At 30.8% G+C, this 17,860-nt stretch overlaps 1 protein-coding gene across 1 annotated transcript; it reads right to left on the reverse strand.

Annotated features, from left to right (window-relative positions):
* Positions 1–6,663: 6,663 nt before the first annotated feature.
* LOC127738229 (zinc finger protein ZIC 4-like) lies at positions 6,664–16,673 on the reverse strand. The gene is made up of 2 exons (XM_052249404.1): positions 15,513–16,673; positions 6,664–8,982 (listed from the first exon to the last, which is right to left on the reverse strand). The coding sequence occupies exons 1-2, from the start codon at positions 16,381–16,383 to the stop codon at positions 8,459–8,461; spliced, it is 1,395 nt and encodes a 464-aa protein (XP_052105364.1). The 5' UTR covers positions 16,384–16,673; the 3' UTR covers positions 6,664–8,458.
* Positions 16,674–17,860: the final 1,187 nt, after the last annotated feature.

Consider the following 17,860-nt stretch of genomic DNA (forward strand, 5'->3'; position numbering starts at 1 on the left):
TCAACCAATCTAACCTTTGAAATTCTCCTTCAAATCTAACTGTGGAAAATCTTTGTCGATCTGACCTTTGAAATTCTCCACCAACTTGACTGTTGAAAACTTCTGTCAATCTCACTGTCGAAATACCACAATAACCTGACAATGGAAAATCTCCAAAATCTCTTCGTGGATCTTCACCACCAATCTGATCGAAGAAATTCTCTACAAACTCGACAGTGAAATATATTTACTAAATTTGAGTAAAGATAAGAAACGATAAGTATTTGCTGGTTAACAATATATAGATTAACAAATATGAAAATTGTATATGTATATGTAGAATGCACTGCACACAAAAACAGGGTCGATAACTCGACTTGCATACGATTCACTATTGTTCGATATAGACAAATAACCACAATATGCAGCTTGTAATATAGCAGTACGTATATTAAATACAATTGGTCGAGGTTTGTGTGTTTCATCCATCTTTTACAACATTCCTTGTAATATCAGGCCAGAAGGTATGGAATTCTTTATTTCATTTACAAATATACTGTACTATACGGTTCTAATAATCAATTTTTATTTATGCTGACTGCTTTTCTGGAAATCTCCTCAGACATTATAACAATTGGTGATCAACCTCATGACACATACCTATCTGCAAAGTGTAAGTGTAAAGATATTTGTATTAAGCTAAGTGTTGCATTTTTCTTCAAATGACTTAACAGATGCATTTTTAGTTGATCACTTGTACTTTATGCATTTTCTTTATGAAGAATAATCGTTTCAATATGTCTTTACATCGTACATTTAAATCTTAATTTTATTTTATTGCAAATGTTATCGTTTAGTAGGCTTTAAATGAATCTTCCAATTTAAAATTGACCGATAACGATTTCTTATTTTTATTCAAACCTGAATATCATACAGTAAGATCGCATATTTCTGACCAAAAATTATTCGAAAAAGAAAAAAAATTAACAGAGCCGATGTGACAGCTGCAAAGAGCGTATCTTGACTTGATTATCTCAAAAAAGATCAAGGCAATATTTCCACAGTTCTTTGAATGAATTGAAAAACACACTTTAATGTCCGTATCATATAATGAAATATTAGAGGGTTTGTGTGCCAGAATAACCATCATAGCGAATTTCCAAAAGCTGAAAAGACATATCTGATGATAAGAAAGATTCGATAAAGATACTTCTTTATGAGTGATAAGGAATTCATATTTCTACTTCGCTATTCGTTTACATTATCGAACAAATGATCGATTCTACGTAAGATATATTTAGAAAATAAACTTACTGGAGTAGTCTTCAAAATCATTAAAAAACGAGACAAACCAATTTTCCAGGAATTGGTTTTCTTTAAAAACAGAACGGTTCCTATATAGTTCCAACGCATAGGTGCAACTTTCCCGATCTGTAGAATATTTTGGTAATTTTGGTATCAAATGAAAGCTGAATGACTTGTGTTTACTGTAGAACATTTTTGACTGATTATTTTGAATACGAAAATAAAAATTCATGAAAATTTAAAAATGAGGACATATTTTGCCTGCTTCTCAAATTTGAAGTTTTTGTTTTTGTATTTCTGATGTAACGGGAACCAGTAAGGTAGGTTGATTTTTTCAGAACAATATAAAATGAGAAGATTCTGTATGATTGCCAACAAAACAGTTATCCAACATAGCCCAAATGAAGAAGATTTAAGAAACTATAGGCATCGTACGGCCTTCAAACAATGAGCAAAACCCAAACCGTATAGTTTGCAATAAAAGGCCCCGACATGACAAAATGTGAAACGAAATATCCAACGCCCTGATAGATGACAAAACAATAAACGAAAAACAAAATATGACAGACAGCAACTACTAAATTACAGTATCCTGATGTGGTACAGACACAGGGTTAAATATGCTTATGAGCACTCAATCCTCCCTAAACCTGGGACAGTGCTTTACAGCACAAAATAAGAAAAAGCTGTAAAAATTAACTGGAATTGGCACGACTCATCAGATCGGCACAAAGCACAAAAAATACAACTAACATATACAGACAAAAGACAGAAAGTGCCGATCTAAAAGTACTCGCAGTTACTGAAAGCTAGTTCAAATCCAATAACAACTACTATATAAAGTAACAGATAAATCATGTTCTCCCAGACTATACAGACACGTTAAGCTTTTGCTTTGACATAAACTGACTGTCACTTTAATATTTGGATTTAAAACATAAGAGCCGAAAATGCTTGAAATTGAAGAATTTTACATAGAAAGCAACGGGGCCAAGAATTAGCGGTATTCCTCCTATACAAGTACAATGTATATAAATTGGGGTTATCCTATTATTTATTGCATATGAATTTGTGACCATTAATTCTTCGCCACTAAGAACCCGAAAACCAAAATTGGAATTGTTGTGTTATAGTTCAATGCACGCAATATATGTCGAATGTATTTAAACCAGTGCTTGCAAGCTGTATACAGTGTAATGACAGTTCTTTGGTCATTCAGAAATAATTACTTCCGGTTGCCTCTATATATGAAGATTCCATTGGTCAGATCTACCCAGAAGCATGGCAGCTTGTCTCCAATTACAATGGAAACGTCTTATTCAATGATCAAGTTGTTACACACTCGTTTCTACAAATGAAGACGCTAAAACCCTCTTCAAACGAATATCTTTTTAAATTGAAAACAAAATTGAACGTTTGTAAAACGGGCTCTTTCAGGTGTAAGTATTGACACCTTTTATATTGTTAACTACCTAATTAGCATAGACGGCCCGTGACAAGGCGGTTTTAACCAATGCATCTCTATTTCAGTAATGGTATTTTTGTTAAAAGAGATACTATTAACAAATAAATGTGTGTATTATTGTGAAGTCTATAAAAGAAAATATTTCTTATGTGAAAATGAATCATTCATTTCGCTCGATTTGCCTTCATTGGAATCTCCCGACAGACTTTTAAATCTTATGTCTTTTTAATATGACATAGGCGACAAACTGGTTACTTTATGTCCACGGCGATTCTAAGCTTATGTACGGATGAATGAATTCCGGAAAAAAGCGTTTTCAACAAGTTAAATGAATCTTCAATTTTCATTGAAGAGAAATGTAATCCTTGCATTTATCCTATGTTTTTAATGACATTCCCCCGGTGAATTGTTTGTTTCTTTGCACGACAGAGGCTGGATTTTGACACTTTTAACAACACATATAAACTGATAAGAAATTAAACTTCAGGATCCGCCATATAAATAGGGAATTTTTTAGCCATATATTACATCGAATTTTTATTTCATTTAACACAATGTTGACATATATAGAAATGCAATATTATAAATTACAAAGCAGTCAAAAGGTGTTAAAATTCCAGTGTCCTTTAAAAAGCATACCCATGTCACAACAGATAAATTTAATTTATGATTCCGCAAAAATGTTACGGTTTAAATATAATGCATTATTTCGTTTAAGAATATTATAAGTTTGAATGCTAAGAACATTTGCTAACAATGCATCCGAATACAGACTATACAATCATTATCTCTGATGTAAAACCATTTGCATTGTAAATGTAGGGAACCTTTAACATAACGTCTTTAAAATTCTTGCACATCGCGTTGTTGTTATGCAAGTTTTTTTTGAAATTTGATTGTACAGTCTTGAATGTTGGTACTGGTAAAGTTATATGTCATACAACGTTGTCTGTAGTTACAGATTTCTGTCAATGTTGGTTATTCATAATCGGTTTAATGTTCATAATAACATTATTCATTACATATATTCATTATACAAATAAGTACATTTAAGGCAAATTCGAACGCCTGAAAATAATGCATCCATTTATCAGCTAACAGTAAAAACCAAGTTTTATAATCGGCTTAAGGTCCATCTTGTGATATGAATTCATATGAATTAGTTGTTGAACATGTAAATATGAAAATAAGAAGATGTGATATGATTGCCAATGAGACAACTCTCCACCAGAGACCAAATGACACAGAAAGTTAGCAACATTTCAAGCATGCACATGAACCATGTTGGTTTCTTTTGCAGTAAAATAGGTTCTACTATCATATATTTTGTGTGTAATTCTTTATTAACTAGAATGTCGTCAAAGTGAAAACAATTTACTCAGTTATTGAATTCCACCAAACTTTCAAAGTGTTTATTAACAAACTATTAGAAAAAGTACCAAAAAAAATGAAATTATTCTCTTTAGTCCTCTGAACCACACGTAGATATATAGATAGCAAAATAAAAATATCATCCATTCACAATTAGAATGTTAATTAATGATAAAATATCTGATCATTGAGAAATGTTCGCCCCATTACCAGAGACTCTGTCCCATTACGATCCTTGTGGTTTGTGGTACATTTGTATGATACATTGACTGTGAAATATCTGCTAAAAGTAGTTATTGTGACAGTTACTGCTGTAGAATAGATAGTATTCAAGCATCGTGCATTTACTTGTGACGTATGTATTTTTAATTACACAGTACAAGATAAGTCGCTGTTTGAAAAGGATTTATGTTTATATATATTCTTACTTAGCGTGTTACATCTTTTTATTAAACCGTTACGATTTAGACAAATGGACAAGTGTAATGTACAAGCGACTCAAATCAACATGCAAACCAAAATTCGCAACTTTAATTTTTTTTTTCATTTGATGCCTTGAAAGTTTCGATCATATGTTTAATTGACGTAAAGTTACGTATTCAATAAGTTAAGTTGTTTATTTTTAATATTTACTCTTTCAACTTGATACCTATAATTCATTGAAATCCGCACAGCTGGAATGATTATTTTTGCAATTTTCTTTATAGCTCTTATAACTATATTAAGGCGGTGTAATATGAATTTAAAAGTACAAGAATATACCTTCAGAAGAATGTGACTGTACAAAAAAATGATCAGAAAAGAAATATAGCAAGTGACTTTTCACATATAGAACATGAAAAGAACCGATAAGAAGTCAAATTCGTTATATAAACGGGGTACATTTAGGTAAACACATATTTAGTATTCATTATTTGTCAACTAACTAGATTACACCAGGATCGTGTAAATATGACCTGACGAAACAGTTTGTTATATCAAAATAAAACATACTTGGAAATAATCAGGATGTTGATGAAGAAGTAATTGACACAAAATCTCTCTACACAAGAGATGTAAATATATTAATGAGAAAAAAATCACAGCATATTCTATAGCAAATGTTCTATGTGCGACAAAAAAAACACCTAATAATGTAAAAATAACAATATTTTCGGATTTTTTTTGCAGATTTTTTTTCAGTTTGTTCATGACATTACACTTGATCGTGTCGAAACTGATATAACTTCCTACGCAGGTTAAACTTTGAGCTTGCTTTCAGTATATAACTGCTAGTATATTCAATACTGATAATGTTTTGTTTGAACTTATTTTTAACTTATAGTTGCCTTCTCTGTACCGATTTCATTGCATGTTCTATTCCCTTTACCTTTTGTCAGTCAAATATATGTGTATATATATGTCTCTGCTTTTGTTATTCCATCGAGATAAAAAAAGATGAGGGTTGGAAAAAAACTTGTTTCACCCGACACATATTCATCTGCTTGTTTGACGTCAGGAACCTTGTTAGTGGTTGTCGTTTTCATATCTTAATATTTATGTTGTTTTTATTTTTGTGTGCAGGATTTATTGTTGATGACAGATGAGTAAACAAATCAAATTGCATTCAACTGTATATAAATTGTTTTAGCGCTTTTGAATAAATATATTTTGAAAATCAGCTCTTACACAGTGATATTAAAAACAACTGGCAAAATATGAAGTACTAGTAATCATGTTGAATTGGCATTTCTGCATGTGCTTATTTTCTATAAGATAACTACGAAAAAGAAAAAAGCTCAATAACTCACTGACCCTGGCCATTATACTTCCAAAGTGTTATCTTTTCATCATCTTTTCCGAAAAACTGTTTCAAATCGCAGCATATGACCATCAGAACGAAAGACTTCGTTACATAATATCATTTTTTTAAATTTTTGAATTTCAGAACAACGCTTAACAGGTATCAGGCTTTTTTTTCTCTCGTTGTTATCCGTGTCTGATTGTCAAATTGTCAGTTCACGAATTATGCCTTTGACTTTAGCAATGGTATTATGAATCAATATTACAAAATATAATAACTACTCATAAGTAAGTGTTTTTCATACATAAAACATGTGTTTTTAAATCAAAATTGTATAAAAGTTTAGATACTATGCAACAAAAATAGTCCTATTCTATAAAAGACTAACATATGCAATTTTGTTTATTGCAATAAAAGTGTTTCCTTCGTTATCAAAACTGAACAAAGATTTACCAAACATGTAAAAAAAATATTGAAGGAATATCTATATTAAGAACGTCTGAATTATGTGGTGAAGGCTTTTCAGATGCGCCTGGATGCTAAAGCTTTTATCTAAACATAATAGTCTTCTAACAGGATCCGGGTACTCTTAGATCGTCACTTTTAACATTCTGTCTTTATGTTTTTATTTGTTTTTTGTGTGTAGTTCGTTTCGATCTGATTAATCAAGCCATTTCAAACTGGTTTCTTTTTACAATTTGTTTTGCTATTACACCACTGTTCTAGGTTAGAGGGAGGGGTTTAAAAAATTGTCTAACAGTAACTGTCAGGAACATTTTATTTAGTTTATTAAACTATTACTAGATATTCAACATTCAACATTGCCGGAACCAGTCATGCAAACAAGAGGATGAGCATCCAGAAGTTTTATACACCAATATTTCTGATAAGAGAGGGATTGACTGTAAAAATGTTTTTTTTTACGGTAATGAGAACACAATTTTTAAAACCTTGAAAGTATAGCACTGTTCTGTTTCTCACATCGCTTGCATGTGTAGACACTACAAGACAGCTGGCTTTTACATTCAAATATGTCAACATGAATTCTCTGTCAGTGTAATGCATAAAAGGGTAGTAAGAATTACCAAAAAGATATATTTGGTCTTTTTAACGTTTTTTTATTGGGGCGTCACTGATGAGTCTTTTGTAGACGAAACGCGCGCCTGGCGGAATTTTAAGCCTGGTATCTATGATGAGTTTATATATTTAGGACAGTCCACTAGACCACACCAACCAAAAACGGTCTCTCCTCCGAACAAATAGACGGAGAAAACAAACAACACATGGTACAGATAGCCTAAATTAGAGCAGGCAGTAAATGAAATGGGGTTAGGTTAAACCAGTTTTGATTGCCTTCAAACTTTTTTTCTATCGTAAAAGTTTAATACACAATAAAAAAACATGCATATAGCCAGATAGCCCAGTTGTTACAAACAGCATGGCCAATTATTTGCATATATTGAGTCCTGCTGTTACACATCATATATGCACTAAGATGGATTTATGGAAAGTATGGTTACATTCTAAGCCAGGTGCACTATAATAAGTAAACTTTGCTCGCCCAAACTCGTCTGAACCAATCAAATTTACTTACTACACTCTATTACTTGGGGTTCAGTATTGGCATTAGTGGTTCTACGATTTACAACACTGAGAATTTCCAAAAAGGGTGAAAGGGGGTAAGACTACGTCAAATTTTACTAACAATTCCCTTAAGTATGCAATTGTGAAAAGTTTTTACGGTACTATGAACATGATTTTCCAAAAGGTGGGGCTGTATAATATCTTTGAAAGTAAAGCACTGCTCTGTGTCAATCTTCATGCGTAGAAACTATATGACAAAGGTTTGTTGAAATCTAAAGTTGGTATATGTAAATAAATTCTTAAAAGTATTCACCATAGATAAGAAAATTGATACACGTAGAGGCTTACTCCAGAGCTGTTTTAATTTTTAATAAACAGATCTTTTGTATATTTTATGTATGGCGTTTCGTTTGAAAATCTATTAAATATCAACCACCAAAAAAAAAGGGTTCGGTTTTAGAGTTGTATGTTTTTTTTGTCTTGTTTAATTGGGGAATTGTACTAGGGCGTGAATAGCCACAAAATTTTAAACTATTTAATATGATCAAGTTTAAGAAATATCATGCGCGTGATCAAAATAGTGCGCATATTAATGAATGAATAATTGTGTATGAAAGCTGCTGAATTATTGTTATGTATACATGTTGGAGTTTTTGTGTTGTATTAAAGCTGTTTTCATGATAGTGCTTGATTAGCAACGCAAATAGAATTACTATAGAGACATCAAGCGCCCCTTCCGCTTTTTAGTAAGGTAGTAAAGTAGTGCAATAATGAATGTCTTATGTAATTTCAGACGTTTGACCATAACTGAAATGGGTCTGGGTCCACATTGATGAATGATGCTTTGCAGAAACATATTTGTTATCTTGACAACTATAGAAATAAAATAATTTAATTATTACTTATCAAAACAATACATGTAAGTTCGTTTGTCTTCTATCCATGCACCTTTGTGCATTGGTCAGTGTTGATCAAGAATATTGTGCGATAGGTGGCGGATGCAAGTTCGATAAATGTCCCATAGAACTGAAGGCAGAATGTTCGTTTTCATTTCTCAAATTAGCAAGTCCGTGGTTTGATCCTTGGTAAACGTACCAATCATTGATATTCGTTTGATGGGACTGTCCTAAACTTACATTGTCATTTCGATGAATGTCGACAGACGAAGCATTTGATAATGGTGAAGTTGTAGTCTCCTGACTTCCTGTCACTTGTTCAATCTTCACTTCCTTCGGCGGCGAGCTTGCTGTAATGTCACATTCAGGCGGACTTATTTCTTCGTCCGAATCTTTCATTTCGGTACTAGGTGAAATGTTCCCGTGTATTTTCATATGTTTCCTGAGAGAACTTGGGTGAGTATACGTCTTGTCGCAACCTCTAATTTTACATACATAGGGTTTATCACTGGTATGAACATGCGAATGTTTCTTTCGGTCAGAACTATTTGCAAATCGCCTGTCACATCCTTCGAATTCACAACGGAACGGCTTTTCTCCTGTAAAAAATTAACGATATGTTAAATCATTTCCTCATAAATTCCCAAATCGGAAGCAAAAACACAGAAAATGGCGTTCACTATATCAATACATCATTTGAAAAAAAAATATTTCAAAAGACAAATGTGTAGCCCCAAAAGGGGAAAAAAACTATTTCGAAGACTTTCCACTTTTTAAAATATTTGTTTGTTTGGTCTAAGTTTTAACAACGGCTCTGTTCCATATATAAAATTTTATTCTATAGGGTTTAATCCAGTAAAGGATAGCCTTCTGTTGTCGAACATGGAGTGAAGTCCGCTTTAAGACAATTTGAAAGAAATTAAAAGTAATGAAAAATATCATTCGGTAAATGCTAAGACATTTTACATATTCAATTAAATTTTTTGTATGGTATTTTACCAATTTTCTTCACTTTCTTAATATAATAAAAACAGCGATCATATCGTTTGTGTAAAAATAATTTCCATTTATATAAACAGAGACATACAATATTGATGTAATAATTATCAACCCTGAATAAATGTCGTGGCATTAATGTGATTATTTTTCAAAATTACAAATATGAAAATCCCCAGTATTAAATGGCACCGTTATTTCATGATGTTTTAATAGAATCCGAACATGGTAAAGGACAAAAACTCTGGAGAGTTAAAGAAACAATGAGATATGCTTGCAGCTCGTAGTCATTATCCTGAAGTGGCAGACAGGCAAATACAATAGGAGTGCTGTATCTGACAGCTTACTGATAAATGTTTAATCCACTATAATGACCAAAAACCCGATAATATAGATTTGTCTTGAAATAATAATAATTAATTATGCTTCGTCTTTCATTTCGCTCGTTTGTTATTTTTGCAGCTATCAGGAGAGCTGTATTATATATATTGAAACATATGCCAAATTAATTTATGAACTGTTAAATTATCCCATCGTCAGGTTTGCCATATTGCACAAAATTTAGGGCATTAGTGTTTGCCATTAAAGATAAATAATGGAATTTATTTTCTTGATTTGAAAGTCTTTTTGTATTTGTTCGTGTATTTGTCATTGGTTCTATGTATTTGAAAGCTTGTAACATTCACTGATATGTGTTGCCTCCTTGGTATGCACTTTAATTATCTGCTCTTGTAAATCTGCCGGCAGTTTTGCATAAGCTGAAGAGTTTAACTTTATGTATCGCCAATTATAACCACATCCCAATAAACATACAAATTGTCGCTTTTACAAATAATATTGAACCTTTTGCAAATAAAGGGTGTCATTTATAATGTATTAAGTCTGGTATTGCTGAGGAAGAAACGGGTTTCTTTTGACTTTTAAAGGGCCAATAGTTGAGTTTTGTATTCTTAAATAAGTATATACAGTTTGCAATTCTATTTTCGTGAATACAGAAAGATATCGAAGTCAATGTAAAGCGCCATAAATTGAGGCTTTTATTTGTTTCCTTTTTTTATTTGTAAAAGACAAATTCTTAACATTTTTAAAATAAATCTATTTTGTTTGTTTTTAAAAAGTTTCCGATCTTTCAAATTTTTTTTTAATTGTTATGCGGAATCCCCATATTTTTACAATGGGTCTTACAATTGTAGAGGTAACACGAAATAAAAGACTTGTATTTGAAATAATTTACGCAACCCAACTTATTGCATCGTATTTTTTTGTTTTTCTAGTTAGAACAATGAATTGTTAATGTTAAGAATGAGTATTTTTTTAAAAGACAATCTTCTATAAATCTGAAAATGCATATATTTCTCCTTTTATTCAAAGTTTATCTTTGATAATTTTAAGAAAGTAACAGTAAGCGATATTTTTTTTTTAATTCAGAAATTGTCCATGCAGAGCATGTTGTTGGGTGCACAGATGTCGATATTTTCTATTGTCATGCATCTGTCACATGAAGGGCGTTATTATTTGGTATATTTTAAGACTTCTTTGTATATTTTAAAACATTATTCTTTCAAAAATGTCTAAATATACATCGGAAGTTGAAATTATTCAGTATAAATTTTTAACAGTATGAATATTCATTTATATATCTTATTTTGCAAATAAAATAAACCAAATACCCTGGTTAAATGAGAACTATGACAACTTATTCACAGAACGTCACATTACGCGCCTATGGTAACTAAATACGATAAAAAACCAAATTGACTTTAATTATTCCAAATAGGAGGAACACATTACAATCTCATTTTATAGAAATAATAATTAAAGTTCCCAATTTTTTAATACTAGACAATGAGCAAAACATGATTTGGTCAGGTCCTTAATGCAGTGGCAAAATTTAAAAAAGATAATATATCTTAAATTGTATTTTTACTATATTGTATGCCCGAGACACTGTTACAGTATATATTGTAACTATGTATTTGTATAGTGGATATTGTAAAAATGTATTTATATTGTTTTAGTGGACATTGAAACAATGTATTTATATTATATAGTGGATATTGTAAAAATGTATTTATATTGTTTTAGTGGACATTGAAACAATGTATTTATATTATATAGTGGATATTGTAACAATATATTTATATTGTTATAGTGGACATTGAAACAATGTATTTATATTGTATAGTGGATATTGTAACAATGTATTTATAGTGTATAGTGGATATTGGAACACTGTATTTATATTGTTATAGTGGACATTGAAACAATGTATTTATATTGTTTGTTACTAAGCTAACAATTCAATATTCTTTTTTGCACTATATGGTTTATTTACTATATACCTTAACTATCAGCTCATTGGTGTATACATGATCTAATAGTAATATTTGCAATAAACATGTAGACAGAGAATGTTAATTTGATAGAATACTGTCCCACATTTTAAAAGCTTATGTCCCTTGTTGATCTTTGGTTGATTATAAAGTGTTATTGTTCTTATTGAATATAAATTCGTGTATTAATAACTTAAATTTGTAGATGATATTAAGTGAAGAATAAATATCCGGAAGTGGAAAAGCATGTCGGTAGTGGAACTCTTCATATCTGTTAATCTTGTTTTCTTTTTATTGATGAAGATATGGCATTTGACAGACTGTCAAACTGAAATCGATCAATGTTTGTGTATTTACTTCAGGATTAATTCTACTTGTAATCCAATACTCAACAAGTGTTTATTGTGTTGCTTCCAGTAAAACAAAATTACTATTTGTGTTAATAATTATTTGAAGAGGATTGAATGATGCTTTAAAGCTTTTAATTTGTATATCAGTTGTAAATATCATTTCATTGAATTCAAAATGATGAAAATAACTTTTTTATATAAAAAAAGATGATTGATTAATATATATATATATATATATATATATATATATATGTTTCTTCAGGACACAGAAGTAAGGATATATTAAAAAATCCCATTAAAAGAAATAACATGACATAATATTTGTTAGATAGAATTATTGTATACATATATAACGCTCAACGTTCGAAGTTTACTTGCAAGCTGTCTCTCAAAATACGACAACATAAAACTAAAATTCGCAACAGGTTGTCATAAAATAGTGTACGTATGTGTGTTTACAACTCTACAAACTGCTATTTCAACTTTTATATATTCTAATAAATATTGAAAATATTATGATAATAAATAAGATTTCCAGCTGTTCTGAATTACTACTACTAGCAGGAAGCAATCTAAAGAAAAATGCACTTTCACCAATCTACTACAGAAGTGTAATTTGACATTCTAAATGATGGTTGTTTTGAATAGTCGGATAGCTTGTCTGTCAAGAGCAGAAATTAAGCATAAGAACTTATGAATGGTACCGAGTAAAAACAAACAAAAGTGGTGAGAAAATCTTCTGTTAGGGATCAAATAGGTTACTTTTCAAAACCTACAACGTCGACAAAATGTTTGTATCCTTGGATACGCATATTTTATCACTGTGCAGTTAAAAATTTTGTAATTTTCATTTAAGTAAACACACGTGAAATGTTTTGTAGGCAATTTGATATATTTTTTTTCCGTTTAAAAATTGTTAAATTTTAGACAAATTTCAAACCTCGGATCAACACAATTTGCAGTAAGACGGTCTATTTTTTTAAGTGTTGGCGGTATACCTATTTCAGTTCGGTTAAAAAACACTTTAAATAGGTTCTGACCTCCTGCAGGATCATATTTAAAATGTGTTACTTAAAATTTAAATAGTAGTATTTGGATTTTTAATATGTCAAATGGAAAAGGAAAAATGTAACATCATTTATACTCCACGGCCTTTAAAATACAGGAGGGACTTTAAGACTCCGTACCAAGGATCCTTGTCCGTACAGAGTCGGTACATTTTATACAAGATTTGTATACAATGAAAAACACGTCTAAATTTCAATTTCCCCATCCCTGCTGCAAAACGAATTAGCCTGGATATATTAAACTTGATATATATATTACAAAACTCCTGCAATAAATGAAAATTATAACACCCTGTTGATTCATCATACGGTAATAAAAATAAGATTTTGGTGAAAATAAGTATGGTTTACTTATCAAAACAAGTAAGGGGCGTGAAGACATAATACTCAAAGAGCGTTCTCAAAGACATCTGGAAAGAAATTTAGTTCCGACTTGTCCCCCATAACTAAAGTTTATGACCATAATTACTGTCAGACTGAAATATTAAGACGCAATGTAAAAACAAGATGTGCTCTCCTCTTTTTCTGAAGCATATGACAAAACCACATTGTTCCTTCATGATTTATATCAAGATGGGTTCGATTAATTGGCCTATTAATTAGTCGTTAGTGTAGCTGTTAACTTGCCACATGGAAGCAGTGGGCGCAAATTTGTAGTTATGTAAAAGTTGTAATTTGGACCTCGTTCTGTCATTTCACGTGACCGACTTATCAGAACTTTTATTTTTAATAATAAATAATGATTAACTTTGTTATAATGTTTCACACAAAAAAATCTTTCGAACATATCATGAAGATAATATTGCAGAACATACATCATAGTCGCCAAAATATGACGATGACTAACTCTTTATAAATTCTTCATATGTTCGCACCCACATTAATTATTTTCTTTCATTTCAAAGACCTGATGAAATTACAGTACACTTTTCCAATGTTAAAAGGAACAAAATTCTCGGAAAAAGTAGAATTATAATTAAATATGGTAACATTTATCGTATTATGTCATCTTCACATTTAAATTGGGTATTATTTTAAAATACTTTGTGAAAAATCATGACAAAAGCATTGCATTCCAAAATCAATTCTGACCACTTTTTGTCAGTTAAGGTGATAAGACAATCGAAAACCAATAATCCTAGCTGATTATCAGTTTTGAAATGACACCTTTTCAAGTCCTATTAGCCACAAGTGGACAATCCGATAATATTTCTGTAAAAATTCGATTTCTTTCGCATAGAATTATTATGGAATTGATTTTTAGCATTGAATTTTGCGCCAAAATTAACAACTGCCTCGTAGCCTCAGTTGCTGAAATAATCACCAAAAGTGTTATTTTCAAATTAATGTTACAAATTAACTTTAGAAAGTCTCAATTATCCTCTTTAAGTCTTCAGGCTAAATTGAATAAAAATTGTTTTTTATTTTTATTGTTGCACTTGTTATATTTGACAGTTTCTTTATAGTATTCTAAAATAGAGATTGAAATTTTACAGAATTCTTTTTTTAAAGTTCAAAGACCTGTTAATAAGTGTACATGTTTTTGCGACCCAAAGGCTATTCGTAAATAAGTTACAAGTTTTATGTGTTCAAAATCAATTTAGTTTCAAGGGTTATTCAATAGTCTATAACCCAGCAAAAAGTTTATTGATTCTACAAATACTCTACTCAAAATGAACTTATTTAGTTTAATTGTAAATAAAGAACCTCTTTCATAATAACTTAAATATGAATATAAATATTTAAAAGGGGCGTAGATGTAAATATGTAATTACATAATGTTTTAATGAACTTTTTTGTCAATCAGTCTGTTCTAAACAAATAATATTCTGTATCTCTTATTTGTTCAATTTTCATTTTTAATATATAGAGTTAAAAATCATTTAAAAGTTTTAAGGGCAATCTTTGTTTTGAACATTTATTTTTACTTTGAAAATGTAAAAAATGTGCTTATCTTGGTCAATATCCAAATAAACTGGACATATCATATCAAATTAAATTTAAATCATATGTATTTATGTGTCAAAATATTATCACGAACGAGGAATCAAATTCTGATCGTTTAAATTTAAATTCAACAAAATTATAAGTTTACATGTTATTCCAATAAGATTTGTTCAAACAATTGATAATTCTATGAATCATTGAAGATTAAAATTTATGCGATTTTAAAATTTTCCCACAACGTTAAAAAATGTAAAACATGAGTTTCTTTACTTGCTCTTTTCAATAATTCCTATAAAAAATAAATAGAAATCAAATGTGTTCTGCGTATTCGTATAACTGCGAAAAAAATATTATAATTAATAATTTGTCAATATTAAAATAGAAAAATACAATTTTCTAAAATATTTACTAAGAATGTTGCGGAAATTCATCATACCTGTGTGTGTTCTTTTGTGGATCTTAAGATTTTCAGACCTAGCAAAGACTTTTCCACATCCCGGAAACGGACACGGAAATGGCTTTTCTCCGGTGTGTACTCTAATATGATTGACCAGTTTATATTTTGCCTTAAAAGGTCTCTGTTCCCGAGCACATTCCTGCCAAAAACAAGTATGATTTGTTTGCTCTGGACCTCCAACATGATCCACAGTAATATGAGTCACTATTTCGTGCATTGTATTAAAAACTTTATTGCAAGGCTTTTTTGGCTCTGGCTGTTCAATGTCTGTCCATAAACATGTGTGCTCCTGTTTGATCTGTGGTCTCATGTAACGAAAAAATGCTCCTGGTCCATGTGGCCCCATGTTCATATGATTTAAAGAGTTAATAGGACCCATGTTATAATGTTGTGCGTAGTGGTCCGCTCGTGGTGGAAACTGTCCAAACTGATCCGTCCTGGGATAAACATCCGGTGGTGTTGGAAGTCCAAAACGGACTTGATTGTTCAAATGATGAGATGGTGCTTGGTGTGAAGCATCGTGTATACCTGGGAATAGTATATGACTAGAATTTGTCTCCGGATGATGATGTGAATGGAAACCAGCAGATGTTGAAAACATTCCTCCATGGTGTCCGGTTCCGCCTGTTTCATGACTTGGTAGACCAATATCAGGCCTTCTAAACAAAAAGTCTCTTGCAGCATAACTTCCTAAGTGCGAATGGGTGGCACCATAGCCATTTGCCTGAGAAGTGTACTGTGGTGGACTCGACTGATTGTGTAATCCATCATTCATGTGATGTGGGGGACTCAGCTTCAATGCTCCCGGGGGCAAAGGCGTATGTGGATTGTCCATGTACGGATTAATCATATTGGTGTACTATTTCAGTATATCATCAAGAGTTAATGATGTTATTTTTTCACGATAACCCAGTTGGTGCACAGTGGCAAACAATCCTGATTCGGCACAAGCGATGAGACTAACGTTACAGCAGAAACAGTCAACACATAGGCCCTGCTGGGACTTGATAAAGTCGGTCCTGATTGTTGGTAGGTTCCCGTCACTCGCACCACAGTAGCTCTCTAATATAAATTCTATCTTGTCGAAAATGAAGGGATGATATGAAGACCACTACAGAGTCAAAGAAAATATTCAGTCCTGTTTAATTTTCCGACAGAAATCAAATTGATACTTTTTCTGTACAATCCTCCTCTCAATTGGCGTATCACAAATTTTGATTGGCAAATAGTAACACCTTAGTTATTTCTGATTGGCCTTTCCCTTTAGGGGCGTAAACAACTTTAATAAAGGCGGTGTTTAGAATAACAATATTTAAACATATATCAATTGATTTAAATTAATCTTAAATACAATAATATAATTATTATCTTTCCCCTCTTACCTGAAATATATGTGACTAATAATGTATTTCGTCAAATTCTTTGTTTATATTTTATATTAAATTAAATTACTGTTTTAAATTAATTAAGTTAAATGAGTTCTCTCTTTTGAATTTAAAAAAAATATTTTCAGATCAATTTTTATAAAATTAAGATATAAATAAAAATATTCTTATTCATATTTTTATGAATTCTAAACAAGATTTGATTCTGCTTTCACTCTTAGGAATATACTTGCTTTTGTCATTCGTGCACACTTAAAATAAAATAATATAACCCACTTATTTAGTTTTACAACCAAAATACTAGTATATATTTTTCTTCCTATTAACTGGGACTAATACATTGAGATTTATCTATTAGTCCCAGCTATTTACCACTAGACACAAACTTTTTTCAAATACAATAATTAATCATTGAAAATGAAAAAAAAAACCGTTTTTTTACTGAAATATGTAATTTATAAACAAAAACAATAAAGGTCGCCATTTAATATTTATTCATTTGCAAAACACCTGTAGTAAAATTGAGTGCAAAATTAGTTGATGTTTCTAACAGATGTGGGAACAGTTATGTGACTAGGTATATACTTCAAGTACGCTAGGAGTATATCTTATTATAACTAGAAAAACAAGTCTGATGTGCTCTTCATTAGTAGTTACTCCGTGGGAAACCTTATCATTCTGTCTTGTGGGAAAATCTATGACGAAAGGGAATAGTGCTTATTGAAGTATAATGTTTATTATGAAAGAAAATGTAATTATTTTATCACTATTTGATATGAGGAATACTTTCATTTCCTCTTTTTATTATTTTCTCTAGAATATGATTTGTAGATCAAATTTTACAATTTATATTATAAGTTTACTATTACGTGGATAGTGGAAAGAAAAAATATTATTGTTTTATATATACTAGTCAATAAACGACACGATGCATTTCCATAT

The sequence above is a fragment of the Mytilus californianus genome, unplaced genomic scaffold (assembly GCF_021869535.1).
Source record: "Mytilus californianus isolate M0D057914Y unplaced genomic scaffold, xbMytCali1.0.p SCAF_4, whole genome shotgun sequence".
NCBI lineage: Eukaryota > Metazoa > Mollusca > Bivalvia > Mytilida > Mytilidae > Mytilus > Mytilus californianus.

Bases quoted from the DNA above. Each gene is read 5' to 3' on its own strand.
- LOC127738229 (XM_052249404.1), bottom strand. From the start codon at position 16,383: ATGATTAATCCGTACATGGACAATCCACATACGCCTTTGCCCCCGGGA. The intron at 8,983-15,512 runs GTATGATGAATT...AATTTTTTACAG, and splicing joins CCACAAAAGAACACACACAG to GAGAAAAGCCGTTCCGTTGT.